The 17562-nt window shown below is 41.0% G+C and overlaps 1 protein-coding gene across 1 annotated transcript in view; it reads right to left on the reverse strand.

The window, feature by feature from the left end:
• Positions 1-17562, reverse strand: part of CCDC88C (coiled-coil domain containing 88C) — a 90654-nt gene that overhangs the window by 40067 nt on the left and 33025 nt on the right. Inside the window, exons 4-10 of the mRNA XM_054400029.1 lie at positions 14294-14363; positions 5524-5582; positions 3830-3913; positions 2348-2488; positions 1700-1884; positions 1038-1119; positions 425-583 (exon numbers count right to left, since the gene is read on the reverse strand). Of these exons, the coding sequence (XP_054256004.1) occupies positions 425-583; positions 1038-1119; positions 1700-1884; positions 2348-2488; positions 3830-3913; positions 5524-5582; positions 14294-14363 (780 nt within the window). The remainder of the gene's footprint in view (positions 1-424; positions 584-1037; positions 1120-1699; positions 1885-2347; positions 2489-3829; positions 3914-5523; positions 5583-14293; positions 14364-17562) is intronic.

Consider the following 17562-nt stretch of genomic DNA (forward strand, 5'->3'; position numbering starts at 1 on the left):
TTTCACCTGCTACAAAGCCCTAAGGAAGAACACCCAGACATTCATTTAGCTAATTTATAAGTGACATTTAATATGCTGGTCAAAGCAACAACTCTGAAACACAGACATTTTACCTAGGAGTAAATCTTCAATACTAGACTAAAGGTCTGGTTTCTCTAGAAGCATCATCTAAAAAAGGTCTGTCCTGTTTAGCCCCATAATGCTGATTTAAGCACAGTTTATTAAAAACTAAAGAATATGTATTTTTTGTGTATGCCAAGTCCTTCTTGCCACTGAAAAAAAATTTAATGTTGCTATGAAATATTACAAGATTTGCTTTGATGTTTTTGCTACAGTCTGCCCAATGACAAATGACACACGAACTGGTAACACCACAAACCCAAACATTATTACTCAGCAAATTGTCCTCCCAATTTTCACTTGCCTCCATGCGAGCTCTGTAAAAATCCACATCATGAAGTTTCTCTTTGCACCGAACAAGCTCCATCTCAAGTCTTTCCACACGATTTGCCCTCTCTCTCAGAGAGTCAAGCTCATCTCGGTATGCTCGGGCAGAGCGAGCATCTGAGGTCAGGTGGATATTCTGCGAGAAGTGTGGAATAATTTAAAGCACCTTCTTAAAACTTTACTTTTATGTATTACTTATTTTAAGCATAGGCAAATAACATTTCCTTGTTCAGGAGTAAGAGAGTTCTACTACTCAGTAAATTCTCTACAAGACAGAGAGGATTTTTCAGTCCATCAGGGCTCTGCTATGTCTAATGCCTGATGCTGCATAAGATTTGCTATGTCTAATGCCTGATGCTGCATAAGCTTCAGGCATCACTAGGCTATTTGCAAGCTGAACAGATGAGATTGCTCTTACCAGTTAAGTGCAAAGCACAGCACTGCTGTACTGTAGTTGTAATCACCAAACAGCTTGCTAGAGTAACTTGATTTCTTCATTAAAAAACAGGCCTAGTAGTATTTTTAGCTTCACACTGAAAGAAGCTTTTTTAAATAGGGAAGATTGTCACAGTACAGTAAGCCCATCTTACCTCTTGTTTTATTTTTTGCAGCTCTAGGGTGAGCTGCTCAACTTCATGTTTAGAATCTACAAGCTGCTCAGACTTTTCTTCCCTGAAAAGGATTAAAAAGAAATCTTAGTAAGATTTCCCCCCCAGCCCCTGAAACAACATTGATTATATGGACAGTACTAGGAATCTGCGAAGGAAGACACAAATCTCCCAGCATATTCTGAACAAAGAGCCTCTTTGTTATCACAGCTCCATAAAAGCAAGAGGGCTTTTCTCATGATACCTTACATGTATCATGGATCTGAGTTTTCAACTCTATTTTTATCCTAAGGACCTCTGTTTAAATCTCTGGTGTCACTGCTGTCACAATTAGTTTCACTGGCCTCTGGACTTCCCACTAATAATTAAGGAGTGCAGCTAGCAGTTGGCATTTCAAAAAGGGAAAAAGAGAGAGATGACAACAAGAAAAATGGAAGTAGCCATCGCTGTGTTTAAAGAGCAGTTAAGAAAGAAGAAAGATAAAACATCCATACTAGCTTCCTCCTGTTAGGAAGAAAAAATCTGAAAGATGCAATTCTGAGAGCTCCCATGGAGGCCAACTGAAACCAACAAGCACCCATGTTTACAGGATGCACGAAAGTTAACATAAGTCTCTCTAGAAGCACAAATCACTGGTGACTCACAGCTCCTGCCGGACTCTTCTCAGTTTAGCTTTTGTGTCTGCCAGCTCAACTGCAAGGTGCTGTTTGTCCTCATTAGAAACTGGATTGGCTGGGTTTGGTGAAGAATCTGGACTTGGTGCTTTCAAAGGACTTGGTGGTTGCTGAGACTGCAAATAATCTCTCTCTTGAGTAAGATCTACTATGACCTGAAAATATAGAGATGTATGTAATGTCAGGAGATAAACAGTATAATTATATGTTGTTTTTCAAGTATCCAAAAAACCTATGAAGGTATAAAATGATTAGCCTGGTATTACACAGAACACAAGTGATGGCCAGGAGGGAAGGTTACATAGAGAAGGAAAGGAATCTCTACTATACTGAGACCACATTCAAAGATGAATGAGCTGATGTGGAGAGACAAAAATCACAAAGTCCAAATATTTTTGAAGACAGTCCACCCCACTCTTTATCAACCATTTCATCATGCCTTAGTATTAATGTGAGAATCAACAGAAAAGTCAAAATCTTTCTGCAGATTTCCAGAAGTGTTGTAGAAAGGTGCAGAAAAAATAGAAACCCAGTGCATAGTCAAGACACAAGAGAAGGAACAAAGCCAGCATCTGCAGCTTCACATAAACTCTATATGGGAGAGGTAAGTCATCATACTTCTGTGCATTCATCTCTCTCATCAATGAGCCTCTTGAGGTGGAAAAACATATTCCTGGAGAGAGACTCCAGTGCTTCTGGGGCTGTATCTGGCAGCTCCAGCCACTGCAAGTCGAAGACGTTCTCCTGGTTCTGAGTCACCTAGGAACAGAAGCAAAAAAGTGTGTCCTTCCACTGATCAATTTGTGAATTTGTTTGCTGTTAGTGCGGCATTTCCCAGGTCCTTCTACTGATTAATTAAAAAAAAAAAAATAATTAAATTTCACCAAAAGCAGATTGTAAATAACAAACACAGCTACCTTAACCCTTAACTGTAGCAATACCCAGCAATTTCTAGTATTTAGATTTTTATTTTAGTAGCTATTAAGGCTGATTTTTAGAAGTGATCAGACACATATTATGACTAATAGCAGATGTGCTTGCTTATTAAAAGTATGCAACTGTCATCCTGCAAGCACTGAGGTGGTCACCACAGGCATCTGAAGGGACTGATCCTACACTGAACGTTGAGGCTGGTGTCTCACTGCAAAGAAGCCCTGCTTTCAATGAATTTGCAATTTGCAGCTGATACAAAGCTGGGAGGAGCTGCCTTTACCAGGAGAGTCTCTTACTTGCTGCTAGCACCCTACCTTTCAACTGTGATCTTACCCAAGCTGGTTTTCTTTGAATCTTTTAGCGGAAGCATCAGGTAAGTCCCACCAGCTCAGCTAATGACCTTTCCTGCTTTTGACAAATCCCTGCGATTTGTTCATCACTTGTTTGTTTTTTTTTTTAACAGAATTATTTTAAGTGTAAGAAAAAAGCTCCTTAATTCCCTATTTGTTCCAGGCCTCCCACACCTGCATGCACTGACACCTGGCTGCAGTCAGTGCCCACTCCCAACAAGGTGCGCTCAGCAGGGGTCATTTCCACATAAGTTTCCCTTGGGTCTCCAAAGCAAGCTGGCTCCCAACACCTGTATTCATTCCTTCTATGGAAACCTGAGAAATCCAGGAATACTCATAATTGGATCAAATTTCTGTTTAAAAATAGATTATATGTCCAATTTCAGCTGTAGAAAGTACTTTTCAAAACCATCTGAGCTCAGTACCCACTGTTCAAAGCAAGCCGCCTTGGGGAACCTTTGTCTCGTCTGCCACAGGGCTTGGGGACTAAGTGCCTACACCATTGTTGCAAGGGGCACTGCAGCTCCTAAGACAAGCCATACATGCTATTTGGAAATACTACACATATATCTTTACAGCAGTTCCTTCTACATAGCATGTATCTGGCAAGCAATGCATTTACCACTGCATCAAAAACACTGAGCCAAGTAATGTTCCCAGCACCTATCATTTTTGTCTTCTAAGTTAATTGCAGTAACATACTCAATCTTTCTTGTGAAGTTCATGAACCCATTATGAAATTCCAAGCATTAACATTTCATAGCCAAACCAACTCTGTTAAAGTCAAGCAAAGGAGAGACAATACTGAGAGTCCCACCTCCTGAATGTGTGACACAATCGCAGCTTGGGTTTCAATATCCAGTTGTTTTATTCTTTCAATAAACTCTTGTTTTCTTTCACACTGTTAAAAGAAAACACATCCTGAAACAGTGCTACATATTCTAAATCTTACTGTACCATTCTTCATTTTAATTAAAAAAAAAACAAACAAAAAAACCCCCACATTGCTAATTACAAAATGTTCAAGATCTACACTTCGTCACACTACAAGGTCTAATGCTTCACTGCTCCATATGGAGCATGAATCAAATTACACAGTAAATAACTTAGCCTTAACTGTACTGACTGTAAAAAGTTTAAATTAAATGGCTGAATTTGCTCTTTAAAAACAAGTTGAACAAGCAATGAGATCAAGAGGTGGGGTGGCAGCCGGAGGAAATCATCACAGCTTCATTAATGGAGCTGCTCAAATGTAAACCTACATTTACATTGCACCATTTCACCTGTCTGCTTTGGTGCTTGTATTTTCCTCGGTGTTGGCAATGAAAATAGACACATCACTTTAGACACTACTCACATCAATGTATAAAGTTGCTTGTGGCAGCAAATCAACCTGCACTTTGGATAAAAAAATGGGTTTGGGAAACATTCTGGACATTTCAGACAAACAAACTTTAATAAATTTTATTATTTAAGGCTTTAAAAGAGATATATCTGTTATCTGTAGATCTGTGATTATACACTACCAACATTATTGGCTTCTTGTAACAACTTTGCATTGTAGACAAGTTAAGCATTACTTTTTTTAAGCAAAGAGGTCTTTTTTAACCTCATTTAGAGAGTTCTTTCGGGGCCTGGTTTTGAGTTTCGACCATTCCTTTCATTATGAAGAATCTCAGACCCATAAATGGGGCCTGAGGACGCACAGCAGTTCGCCAAATCCAACCTTTATTCTTTGTGCTGCAATGCAACACTAAGATAGCTCAGAGTGGCCATATGTAGACAGCTTTACCCTGACATAATTGACTTGACATAGCTGAGCAGAGTAAGTGTCCTAAGGCGTAACAAAACCACTACACAGATCTACAAACAAGGTCAATTATAAGCAAAGGCCAGCGTCTTTTGTTTACTGCCACAGAGGTTTGGTTGGCAGAACACTGATTTCTTTATCTGGTAACTGCTGTACATTTCTGGGGAGCTTCCCATATACACTGCCTGTCTATTTATTTTAATAAACAAAAAAAAATTCCCACATAGATACACAAAGTATCTATAAATGTTGCATTTCGTACATGTAGTATTCAGTTAGAAGATTATGCAAATAAAATCGGGATTAATTAAATATTTAAATTGTTCACTTATCTGTTTGTTCAGCATTAATAAACATTGTTCCATTCTCTATTTTAGCACAGTAAAAGAATAAACCAACAACAGTCTTGATATCAAGAACACTGTTGAAAGTTTATCTCTCCTTAGTACTACTGTGGCTGAGTAAGCACTGGCAAAAAAATTGCGGCTATTGCTATCACAAAATGTGCTTCCTTTTCCCTGGCATTTCTTTCATTCACCTATTGTGTCTTCTCACAGTTTCAGCTCACATGCTGTCTTGAGCTGGATATTTGTTCATATAGCACTGATCTTTGGGTTGATTTCCTCAGTCCAGACAAAAAAAATAAGACTTTAAAAAAAAAAATTAAAAATTTATTTTTCAAGTCTTTAATGAATGTTCACCTGCACAGCACATCCCAGAACCAACAAAAGCAGCTTCTTAATTTCATCCATACTTTTACCTATAAAGGAAAAAAGGGCATCAGTACATATGTACAACAAATACCTCTCCAAAATATCCCCCTGAAAACAGCAATGAGATACTTGAACAAGTGCCTGAGCAATATGTATGTGCCCATTATAATGTCACCAAACACGCCACGTAAAAATACCATTCTTATGGATTAGTTTAAAATCCCAAACCCAGCAAGTCTTATTCCTTGATGTGCTATCCTCACATTTTCTGAAGCTTTTCTGATCAATGCAGGAAAAAAAAAAACCAAAATGCCTTTTAAAGTAGCTCAACACATATGCCCAATGCTCATCCTTTGTTTTCTAATTAACGAGGGTACAAAACCAACCACAAAACCACCACCACTTCTTCCCTCCCTCCAAAAACAGAAGTAAAGGAGGATTCTTGCAAAGAAATTGTCCTAAATCCTCTGTCCATAGAATAATTGCCACTTGGACTTCCCAAAGCTGAATGCCATTCCTTGCACATCCAAGTCTCTCCAAGAGATATTTTAGCAAATGAATTCTGTCTCTGTTCTGCATCAAAGCCTCTTCACACTTTGAAGCGCAAACCCCATGTGCTAAGAAGGGTAAAAAATGAGCCATGCAGAAGGGAGGATATGCAGCTAACCATATGCTTGGGGAGCTGTGATGGGGAGGAGACACATGCAAGTTGTAACTACAGTGTATCATGCCGCAACCAGCAGCCAGCCCTGCCACCCCCCTCCTAAGGTTACCAAAGCTGCATAAGGGGAACTGGTGAGGCTTTGAGCCAACTTCAGGTCTTGTTTCAACAAAATTTATGTGGGCATTGTTGGGTGGTAAAGAAAAATACGTGTATCTAAGTTAGTCAAAGGGAGATGGAAGACAAATAGCTTTGATGAGGAAGTAAGTCATTATGGAGGTCAGTTTAGATAAAAGCTTGCCCTCATTCACACTGAGGGAAGAGAAGGAGAAAGAAACAGGCCACATTTAGCCTTCTCTCATCCCTATTCATCTGCATGTATCCTGACAGTGTACAAATGCAGGAGAAAGGATTTCACTTTATACACTGTTTTACTTGAGCGCTCAATTGCTCATATCACTAAGCAGATAATAATTTCTGATTGCAACTGTGCTCCTCCACCAACACCATGTCCTTGTAAGGCTGCGCTGGCAGAAGGTTAGAGGCACGTACAGGACCCAGGGCCAAGGAACTAGAAAACTGGCTCATCAGGCTGCCAAAGCCCCCCAGATGCACAAAGGCACACTGACCTACATTACATGCAGCTTATTTCCATTCTCACAACCTTGCACACTAGAGCAGCCATGTACCAGCTGCTTAGGAAATAACTTTGTTTCTGATTTTAGGGCACAGAAATGCCCTACACCAGTCTTTAAATGTAGCTTATTTGTTAAACATTTTTTCAGCAACTTTTAGGAACGTTATCTTTAAAATATTTCAAGAATTCCCTCCAGAAATTATCAGTATGCCATATAAATCAACACTAGAATTCTCAATATCCAGGTCCCACGTTACCAATCATTAAGATTCTGCAAGCAGGAATTGTTCTCTTCTGAAGAGATAGACATATTTAAAATGTGCAGTTTGCACACCATAAATATAATATTGATTTACTTCCCTGCAGAATATTTAAAACCTGTCTTTGGAAGACATATAATCATTCTTACTCCTCTCCCCTGTATCTAGCAGCATACATGGCTTGCTCTGTTCTGAAAAATTACCATTTACAAATAACCTTTCAGTCTGTGAAAGTTTCTTTGTTCTGTAAGACTCTGAATAACGCAACCTTAAATGCACACAGTGTAATAAAGCAAACCCCTCAGCAACAACACAAAGATATTTGTTACTTCCTGAACAGTTCCTTTGAGGGCAGTAGCCCAAGAAGATACTTCAGTTTGGTCAAGAGATATTCTTTCACAAAACTGAGTTCTCGTTAGCGTTTCAGCATTGCAGTTACTTTCTGCATCAGCTTCAGAGTTGATACAGACCAGAGACTAAACGTAGAGCATGCCTGGGGGATGAGAGCGCAAGTTACCAAGTTATGGAGAACAAGTGACTCGAGTGCATGTGCCTCATTCTCCCAAGCTTATTCAGGGCAGAACATCTTTTCCATGAGAGTAAAGGAGTAACCAGGCTGCTTGCTGTGGATCACATTAGACAAGTGCTCTAACCCTTGTGTGCTCTGAGCGCCTCAGTCTGTTGACCACAAATTCCAATCTGTTCACCATGGCATCACAGTTATCCTCAGGGTGAGCCTAGTGAAATCCCAAACCATTTAGAAAACATCAAGGATACTTTACAACACTGGAAGCATCTATACCACCCTAAAGATATACCAGCTACTTAAGCCATTTAACCCACACTTTACCTCTGCACTGAAGGCAGTAGGTGTTGCTCTTCTCTCCACAAGGTAACAGATGGTACCAGTGATGCTGGTGAAACACCTTCAGCTATTACTGCAGAGCGACTTAGCAAGGTCAATTCTGTTCTCCTACCAGAGACTGACCAGGCCTGGAAACTCCACTCCAAGACCTTGTCCCAACTTGAGCCTTCCCATCAGGAAAAGCCACTGAGGCAGACATGGCAAGACCCACGGGGAGGGAAGAAAAAATCAGTTTATAGCAAAAAGTGAGAAATCAAGAGACTCAAGGTAATCACAAGATTATTAATTTGCTACTGTTTTAAAGATAGCATTTGGCAGTCTGGTTTTCCCATTAGCAGCTTTCACAGAAATCTTAGCTGTCAGGATTGTTCCAAGATTTCTTTTTAAAATAAATTATTTTATGCTTGCAGATATACTATGCACATGCAATAAAAACGAGATTGTACTACCCACTAGAAACACTTTGATGTTTGAAAGGTCTTAGCAGGCCTACTCTGTCAGCCATACAAGTGTTTCAGAAGATCATGTGTGACTGTTATAAAGACCTAACCTAGCTTTCATTTGGAAGTTGTTTTCCATTGCGCAGAGACAGTTTGTTGGCATTAAGGCACTCTGAGATCACTCATACTCAAGCTAGGTCTGAGCAACATTTGAAAGCCCCATAGAATAACATTACTTACAGGAGACATTTACAAGAAATGAGGTAAGAGTGTGAAAAAAGTTCTCTACCAATCTGAAGTGCTTTAGAGAGAATTTTCAATTAAACCTCAGAATGAGCCAGAAAGGGATTTAATAATAGCTTTTCTCTCCTTTCTTCTCCCCCACAGGAGAGCTGAGAAACCACACACTTACATGGAGCATCCAAGGTTACTAAGTGAATCAGAAGTACACCTAGGATTTCTACAGAGAGCAGCAAGTAAGTTCTGCACTCACAGTGCTGTAATGCATGTTGAACAACAGCAAGCAATCTTTACCCCAGTTCAGTCATGCCTCCTGAAAAGTGAATGATTCTGTGGTGTTTTTCAAAAAGGCTTGGTTTGTGCTAATATACTACAGTAGTAAAGTTCCTTGTGCAACTCTGTAAGCAGGCTTCCCTGTGTTGGCTCCCTGGGATGACAAAAGTCCTCCCGAGTCAACCGGGAAGAAAGCTTGCTGCATCCACCCATGCTTATTAGCTGACTCTACCAGGACAGTGTCCTCTCACCATGTAGGATGCAAATGCTTAGGTTTGGGGCAGCTCCTGGAAGACAAGCTGAAACAAACAGACAGGATTCAAACAAGCACTTAAATGGAAAGGTGCTAATTAAAAACAAACTGAAGCCAAACAAACCCCCGCCTTTTTTCTTTTCTTTTACACTTTTTCAAAAATTCCAGGGCAGGTCCTCTCAGCCATGTGTTTGGGCCTGTAATGGAGCCAGCCACGTGGGGGATTTGCAGAAAGACCATTTGCTTTCAACTGTGAAAGAAGGCCAGTGGGTCTTCTGGAAGATAAAAGGAGGGAAAGCCCAAGTACCACCTGTGATCCTGGAAGCCTCCCTGTGCCAGCCAGGAGACCACCCCTCTGCTCTCACAGGCCAACTGAGGATGGGCATGAGGATGGGAAACAGATGGCAGGACTCAGGGAGAAGCCAGGCAAAGGGATTATGAGACTGAACAACCACCAGGAGGATCAAGGTACAGAGAGAATACATAAGAGGTGTAGGAAAGATATCAGCGAAAACAGGAACAAGGGAGCCCAAGCATGTGAAACCTTGAGCTTGTGCTATTTTCTCCACATTTCTGCTTCAACATTCATGCAGCAGAAACAGAGCACCAGTGTATGCAGTGCTACATACAGTGGCCTCTGGATGTGCAGAGAAGGTGGGGAAGGCACACAAGTTCCATTTTTCCCAACTGTAGCAACATTCTGAGTGGGAAAAAACTTGAATGCTATATTTACACTATTGCAGCAGTGTTTTGTTATTAACTTCATATTTTATGACATCTGAGCCTCTGCAGGACTGTAAAACAAAACAAGGAAGGAAATCAGACATGAAAAAACACCCCAGTGACAGTAGACATCTTTTAGGATTTTAATGAACATTAGTTTCTGTATAGATTTGCTAGCAGGGATTTTGGGCTCTCCCACTCAAGTGATTTGAAAACCAGATCTAAATAGCAAAGTTTTTCTGAAGAGACAGAAATGAGCCTAGTTCAGGCAAATAAAACCTTGTTTCCATTCTTGGAGTGCAAAAATTAAAATCCTCAACCCCTTAGCTAACTATGACTGTTTGAAAGGATTGTCCACAGTTTCCAAGCACAGCCACTAGCTGTGTTAAACTATGCATGTCTAGAAACCAAGAATTTCAACACCACCTCTGAACATCCAGTTCAGGACCAGTGCTGTATAATATTCCTTGTATGGCCATTTTTAAGGCATGCTAAAACCAGAGATGATTTATGTTTAGATGATAAATATGTTAATGATTCTCATACTGAACACAGGGGGATTTTTGGTGCAGTAATGAACTAAAAAAAGCTGTTTGGCAAGGAAAAAAAAAAGGAAGGAGAAACTTTAACAGTGGGAGCTGTCTACTGTACAGAGCAGTGAAAAAAAACAAATACTGTAACATCAGCTGCATCATTCTGCAAGTCAGATTCTTGTGAGACTTCTGTCAGTCCTCAAATTAAACTTTGAAGTTTCTTTTCAGCTCCCTATGTTTTAACAAACAGTCAAAGTCTTCATCTTCTCACAAATATTTCTGCAATTTTTAAGTCCATGGCCAAATGAACTGAAGTCAGTAAAATTGCCATGGCCTGGAACAAAATTATTTAAAGGACATGAAAGCAAGTAAAGCTCCTAAACCCAGCAGCCAGGTATATTATTCTGCAAACACCCAACTGCTACTGCATTTTTAGTGGTGGCACCTCCATTTTTCTAATAGTCTCATGCTCAAAGTACAGTTGCAGAAGCCCTTAATAATACCAACTGCTGAATCCTGAAGGGGAGCTAAACAGCCAGAACAGCTGTTCAGTTGATCATTTAATACATGTAACATCACTTTCAATGGTGTTTTAGATGGAAAAGTAAAATTTGCAGACAGCACTGATGAACAGACTGTTCTGAAAACAAGCACTGAGACGCATCATGTGGACTTGTTACAAGGGGTAAGTCACTGACATTGTTACATGGTTAATCATATTGAATTACCTAACAGTCTTGGACCTTCTGAGTCAATATAGTCATTAAGAACTTTCCAAGCTCAAACCATACAAAGCAACACTGTATTTGTTCCAGAAATGTGATCAGGGGATCAACTTTTCTTCCTAAGGTCAAGAGGGACCTTTCAGATAACCTGTGGACAGGAGGGGATGGTAAAACTGGGATTTCATCTCAGATCCACTCCAGCCTTGCAGACCGTCTGCACCTCCAGCTGCTCTCCACATTGCTCACCACTGCAGATGCCCCCTCCAAGACACTCCTCCTCTCTCAATCTCTGTCCTTCACTGTTATTACTGACATAGAGAGAGGTTTCTCCTCTACCACTCTTGCTGGTTTAAAACACTTCCTCCCTCCAATTGCTGCATCCACTACCTCTTCTCCCCATACCATTGTTATCCCCAGCCTCCTCCTTTCTTTCAGCTTTACCTGGGGCTTCTCCATACTCAAGCCACTGTTGCCCATGCTGATGACTTTGTCCTCACATCTCCATTCAATCTGCAGCCCTCCTTTAGTTCTCTCACTGATAGAATCTCTCATTTCATGTTTTTTTTAATACTCCCAAGCATCCCTGCCTTCCCCTCGCTTCTCTCCCTGCAAGAAACTCAGTAACAAAGACATCAATCTGACAGTCACCCGATCATTGCTCACCACATCTTGCTCCTTCATTCAATTTTTCTCATTGGTATTATTAACTTCTCACCAGCCTTCTCTACCCTGTACCCTCTCTTTCTGAGCTTCCTGTCAGCTCTTTGCCAGGCTCCTCTTTCTGAAAGAAATTCTAGTTCTCACCTTCTCTGTTAGGTGTGACATCTCTAACCATTTCTTCAGCACATCTTACCAGAGAGCACCTACCAAAGAGTAAGCTGAAGATGAGCTTCTCTTGAAATTCTATTCCTCAGACATTCTCCTCTTTGAATACATTCTTTGGAGCAAGTGCATCTCAAGTCTTTTTTTGTTCACCACCTTCCTCTGTAGTGGCTAAACTGGACTAGTTCTCAAAGCCATGATACAATATTACTAAACAAGAACTTAATATTTTTAAACACATACACCATTAATTTTAGGCATTCTTTATCCTCTCTTCCCATCCTCTGAATAATAGCAATGATAATCAATCATACAGCAATACAGCAAATTTTAAAAGACCATGTTAAAAAACAAACCAACAAAAACCCCCACCCACAAACAAACCACCACCCAAAACCCAAACAAAAACAAGCCACCACATTTTACAAGATGTCAGAAAGTGAAGCAAATTTTCTGGCTGTAATTAAAGGAGATGGAAGACAGGAACACATGGATGACCAATGTCTTTTTTAGAATCATAGAATCAGTCAGGGTTGGAAGGGACCACAAGGATCACCCAGTTCCAACCCCCCTGCCATGGGCAGGGACACCTCACACTAGATCAGGCTGGCCAGAGCCTCATCCAGCCTGGCCTTAAACACCTCCAGGGATGGGGCCTCAACCACCTCCCTGGACAACACATTCCAGGCTCTCACCACTCTCATGGGGAAGAACTTCTTCCTCACGTCCAGCCTGAATCTCCCCACTTCCAGCTTTATTCCATTCCCCCTAGTCTTGTCACTACCTGATATCCTAAAAAGTCCCTCCCCAGCTTTCTTGTAGGCCCCCTTCAGATACTGGAAGGCCACAATAAGGTCACCTCAGAGCCTTCTCTTCTCCAGACTGAACAGCCCCAACTCTTTCAGTCCGTCCTCATACAAGAGACACATCAAGTACTTTCTTCAAAGAAAGACAGAACCATGATGCTAACAAAACAGCAGCTCAATGACGGGAAATTATAGCCAAATATAGGACAGCTTTCAAGTGTTCAGCTTTCCCAGGAACCAACGCTGTGGTTGCTGCATTATGAATCTGCTGCCAGCTGTCGCTCAGGAATGGCCCCAACAAGAAACCAGCAGCTTTTTCCATTGACGTTTCACCAGCAGAAACACTGCCTTGTTGGCCCAGACACCTCTATTCACTAGCATTCTTGACACGAGCAGCTCAGGCTCTGCCCATTGCCCATATGACAGAAAAGCAACAGCTCTTGAATTTCTGTTTTCTTCTTTACCCACAACAGCAGCATGTACAGTAGAATTAAGGCTGGCATTGCAGACTTAAATCTGCATGCTGAAGGAGTGGATGTCTTCCTCTCAGCTTGATTTTACTTCAAAGGGCCATGACTACATGCGTCAATGATTCAACACCTGTAAATAAATATTCTTTCTGATATAAACCCTTTTTTTTCCCCACGCATACACACACTACTGCTGCTAAGACCAAGGAAAGTAGAATCTTCTGCCAAGTCTGTCATTTGTCTGTTCTGGAGCTGTTGATTACCATGTCACTCCTCATCACTGCTAACAAGGTCTGCTCAAGTTTTCCTTCTTTGGTGAAAACAAATACATTTTGTTTGGCACTAGCATGGGGATAAAGCAGAGATAATTCTATCTAGAATTATCTACCTGTCTAGAAAGCAAAACCTTTCATTTCAGAAATGTGGTTCTCAGGAGAAGTTAACGTACTTTACAGGCAAAACAGCTGTCATTTTGTCTCACCAAAGATATCAGACTCTGAACATGAGCTCACTGGCTTCTAGATCACTTTTGATGTGATACCTCATGTAACAGATTCCTTGCTTAGACAGCATGGCCAGATAGATGTTTTTCTCTTTGTTCATTCTCTTCTTTGCTTTTTCCAACTCTCATATGTACTTTTCTCTATCTTCACATATTCTTGCCACACATTATTTGCTACAGTTCCTTCACACTTTAGGGCAATTCTGCAAGGCTCTTCTGGTGTGCATGTATTGCCACAGCTGAACACATATAGGACAACCATCTGGATGTTAAGAAAAAATTCTTCACTAAAAGGGTTGTAAAGCACTGGAACAGGCAGCCCAGGCATTATCTCTGGAGGCATGTGAAAGACATGTAGATGTGACACTTAGGGACATGTTTTATGTGGTTTCATGGTAGATTTAGCAGTGCTAGGTTAACAGTTGGACTCAATGTTCTTAAACATCTTTTCCACCCTAATTGATTCTATTCTAATTTAAGAAATAAAAGCAAATACAAATTTTACTTAGCACTTTAGAGGAGGGAAGTGAAGAACTTAAACTACTCACCGGAAAGAGGATCTTTGCCAATCATTAAAACATTTGGTAAATTCATTACAATCAGCTGCTGGAGGACCTCCTAAACAAGAAAGAACAGGCAAAATTCAGTGTGAAGGAATCCAAATAAATCACACCACAGAGCTCCATTGATTACAAGGCTTTTAATGTACGGGCAAGTCAGAGGTCACAAGAGGAAGCCCAAGTTGAGAGAGAAATCAGTATTTGAAGATGGCATCAAGTTGCACTGTTAACATACACTAAGCATCTCTTTTAACAATGACGAATATAGAACTTAAAAGTCCCATGGCACTAATCAGAGTAAATCACAGCCATGCCAGGCACACCCATCAGTCATGCCTTTACCCTAGGCATGACCTGTATTCATTTGATGTTCATCATACAGCTGCTGTTTCAGGGTGTATAAACGCAGCTGGTTCAGAGGTACCCAAGTCAATCTGTAAAGTTTGAGTAATTCAAATAATTGGTCAAATTATTTCATGGGTAAGTGGTTGTAGTGGAAAACTCTTGAGCAGGCATCTAGCACTGCTCAGAGAGACTGAATTAAAAGTTTGTTATCTGTTTGCATTTTTTTAATGGGAAGTAAACCAGACTTATGCATGAACCTCATTTAAAGGTAATTTTATTTCAGGGGAAACAAGGGAAAAGAGCTGCATTTCTTGGCTGCCTGAAGCTACTCAGAATTGACAGAACAGGCTTAAAAGAGAGGAAAGGTTACAAGCCCTGGGGCTGGCAAAATGCTCAAAGGTGAACAAATAAATACATTGCAAAGAGGATTCTGCATAGCAATGCAATCAGCCATGCACTTCGGTAACATAAAGAGCTCAGGGGTACAGTTGTCAGCTTTAACCTGCAGTTACCAGCACTGACTTGTAATGATCTAAATAAAACATATTGCAGGAAATTGTTTCACATTAAAAGCCTAGAAGGAAAATGGTTGTGTGATTAGAACACTGTGCTGGGATTCAAGAAGCAAAGGTTCGCACATACAACACTACCAAACGTTTGGCAGGTGCCTTTCTCCCTGCTTGTCTCCCTTTCCCAGCCCACCTCTAGGCCACTGGGAGGGCACAGGCATTGATAGTTGCAGAGTATTCAGAGCCAGGGGAACAAGTGCTGCCATCCAGCACAGAAATGAGCTTCCTGAAACAATCACCCATTCACCCAAACACTTCCCCTCAGAGTTACCTCATTGTTATTTCTCTGCTTTCAGAGTTATCATAGTAGGGAAATTAGGCCTGATTGAGAGAGGAAATATTTCAGTGAGCCTGTAGCATTTGATAAGTCATCAGAATGGATATTCTTTTAAAAGTTTTGAACATAACACATTTTTTTTTTCATCTAATCCATGTCCAAAACATACTCAGCAGTTTCTCTGTTGGATAAAGCAGAAATATCTCAGTGTCACAGCTGATGGGGTTTTCAGTGCTGTCAAGAAAGAAGCTCTAAAGAGCTCCATGCCATGTGAAGTTTGGCTAATGCAGATAACCACTATGTTGAGTCATTAGCTAAATGCATTTGAGTAATTAAAAAACATTTGTTTGCACCTGTTACCAAAACAGGTGCAAAGCTTATTCAATTTAACAGCAGATGGCTGGACTGCAATATCTGCTATGACAATACGGCATGGCATGAGACTGCAAGGAAGGGGTGGGGGGGAAATCAGAATTTGCATAAAGTAAAGTATTGAGCTTTAACCAGCAATTTCCATGGCAAAAAAGAGAAAGAACTCTGTCTGCAGTCACCCAGCGTGTGGAGTGGCATGAAGGCAGGAATGCATAAGGAATTTGCGTTGTCTTTGTGTAATCATCAGATCACTAGCTATTTAACTGGCAGACACAAAAGACATTACAGCTAACCTTTATGCTATTAACATTCCCATGAGCTTCTTCTCTAAAATTATTTGAGTATACCATCCACCATAACCTCAACTGAATGCCCTTTGTAGCCATCTGAACTTTGGTATTTTCTGGCAAGAATCTGACAGTCACTGAATACAAACTGAAATGGCCTGTGAGGAGTGATTTCTTAATTCAAAGACTGAGCTGTTTTTAAAATAAATAATTTAACAGATAACTGTCTTTACTGTTCTAAACACCTTCACCTTCCAATAAGCGATTGTGAAAATACCTATCCATTATGTAGCACAGTTCACCAGTAGATCTCAACACACTAAACAAAGGTCAATGTCATTGTCCTCCTTTTTCAAGACAGGAATAGTTGCGTCAAGTGTAACAAACTACCCTCTGATAACAAGAGATGTACCAATGAACCATTCGCTCACACAGCCATAAGCAGGACATAAATGCGTTAGCTAAAAGCTCTTACACTGACAAACCTATCAGCATAGGCTGGGGACTGACCTGGTGGAGAGCAGTGAAGAGGAAAAGGACCTGGGGGTCCTAGTGGATGGAAGGTTAACCATGCGCCAGCAATGTGCTCTTGTGGCCAAGAAGGCCAATGCCATTCTGGGGTATTAGAAGGGGTGAGGTCAGTAGGTCAAGAGAGGTTCTTCCCCCCCTCTACTCTGTCCTGGTGAAGCTGCATCTGGAGCATTGTGTCCAGGCCTGGGCCCCTCAGGGAATTGCTTCAACGAGTCCAGCACAGAGCCACAAAAATGATTAAGGGAATGGAACATCTCCCTTATGAGGGGAGACTGAAGGAGCTGGGACTCTTTAGCGTGGAGAAAAGGAGACTAAAGGGTGACCTTCTTAATGCTCACAAATATGTAAAGGGTGAGTGCCAAGAAGATGGAGCCAGGCTCTTCTTGGTGATGCCCAGTGTCCGGACAAGGAGCAATGGGTGGAAGTTGAGGCATAGGAAGTTCCATGGAAACATAAAGACAAGTTTTTTTCACTGTGAAGGTGACAGAACACTGGAACAGGCTGCCCAGAGGGGTTGTGGAGTCTCGCTCTCTAGAGATATTCAAGACCCACCTGGATGGGGGTATGATCTGGTATAGGTGATCCTGCTTTGGCAAGGGGGTTGGACTAGATGATCTTTTGAGGTCCCTTCCAACCCCTAACATTCTGTAATAAAATGCAGTATTTCTCCACAAGGGCAGCAAGTTACTGTATTATATAAAAGGATGCTGTTATGCTTCAAATCAAGCATGGCTGGCAAGACACCACAGCAGAGGCAGAGATGGTGTGTGTCTCCTGCTTCAGGTGGCCAGCATGGCTAGGGAGAAGCTGCTGGAGAGCAAAGCAGGGTTTTGAAACATTAAGTAGCACACAAAAAAACCACAGTACTCTGTAAAT

Source organism: Indicator indicator, chromosome 4 (genome assembly GCF_027791375.1).
Source record: "Indicator indicator isolate 239-I01 chromosome 4, UM_Iind_1.1, whole genome shotgun sequence".
In the NCBI taxonomy this organism is placed as follows: domain Eukaryota; kingdom Metazoa; phylum Chordata; class Aves; order Piciformes; family Indicatoridae; genus Indicator; species Indicator indicator.